Raw genomic sequence first — 1,035 nt, 5'->3', positions numbered from 1 at the left:
CAGTACAGTTCTAGAGAGATTTAGAGACTAATTCTATTTCTTTTTCTTTATTAGGGACTAGCACAGAGCTTGGCACATAATAAGCACCAATTAAATATTTTCTGAGGGAAAATAAATGCAAGCAACCTAATAATAAAAGGTGATTTTATTTGGGAAGTAACTTGGTGGGAAGTGATCTAAATCTGCATTGAAGATACTAATCTTTTTCTTTGCAGCACTATGGATCCAAGCCTGTTGAGAGAAAGGGAGCTGTTCAAAAAACGAGCTCTTTCTACTCCTGTGGTAGAAAAACGTTCAGTGTCTTCTGAGTCGTCGTCATCATCATCATCCAAGAAGAAGAAAGCAAAGGTAGAACATGGAGGATCCTCAGGCTCTAAACAAAATTCTGGTTAGTAAAATTGGTGAGGACTATTTGGTTTTTGCTGTTCAGGTGGCCATTTAGTCCTGGCAAGTTAATTTTTCAGTTCAGCATTTGTATTGATTGCTGGGCACTTTGTTTATAAGGGATGAGATGGTAAGAGAAATTTAAGCTGTTAAGGTGTTAATGATCTTATTTGTAGGTAAAATTTAGGTTATTATCTCTGAATTAGGGTTGTGTAACTTACAACAGTCCAATTTTGGAACATTTCTGTCACCCATAAAGATCTGATATGCCTGTTCCCATCCCAGCCTCAGATAACCAGTGATCTACTTTCTATTACTTAGGTTCCTTTTCTGAACATTTCATATAAATGGATTTGTATAATAGTGCTCTTGTGTATTTTTTTCCCCACTTACTGTGTTTTTTAGTTTTATTCATGTTGTATTGGTACTTCATTTCATTTTATTGCTGAAGAGTATTCAATTGTATGGATATATATACCACAGTTTATCCATTCACTAGTTGTTAATGGGCATTTGGATTATTCACACTTTTTGGCTGTTTTAAGTAGTGTTACTATGAATATTCATATATAAGTTTTTGTGTAGACATTTTTATTTCTGTTGTATAGAAACCTAAGTGGAATTTCTGGGTCATTTGGTAAATTTATGTTT

The 1,035-nt window shown here is 34.0% G+C and overlaps 1 protein-coding gene across 1 annotated transcript in view; it reads left to right on the top strand.

The window, feature by feature from the left end:
- GTF2E2 (general transcription factor IIE subunit 2) overlaps positions 1-1,035 on the top strand; it is a 78,593-nt gene that overhangs the window by 3,981 nt on the left and 73,577 nt on the right. Inside the window, exon 2 of the mRNA XM_003797672.3 lies at positions 216-388. Within this exon, the coding sequence (XP_003797720.1) occupies positions 220-388 (169 nt within the window). The 5' untranslated portion in view covers positions 216-219. The remainder of the gene's footprint in view (positions 1-215; positions 389-1,035) is intronic.

This window comes from Otolemur garnettii, unplaced genomic scaffold (assembly GCF_000181295.1).
Source record: "Otolemur garnettii isolate 467f Iridium unplaced genomic scaffold, OtoGar3 scaffold00121, whole genome shotgun sequence".
NCBI lineage: Eukaryota > Metazoa > Chordata > Mammalia > Primates > Galagidae > Otolemur > Otolemur garnettii.
Note: the sequence above shows the minus strand (reverse complement) of the source record. Positions and strands in the feature narration are given on the sequence as shown.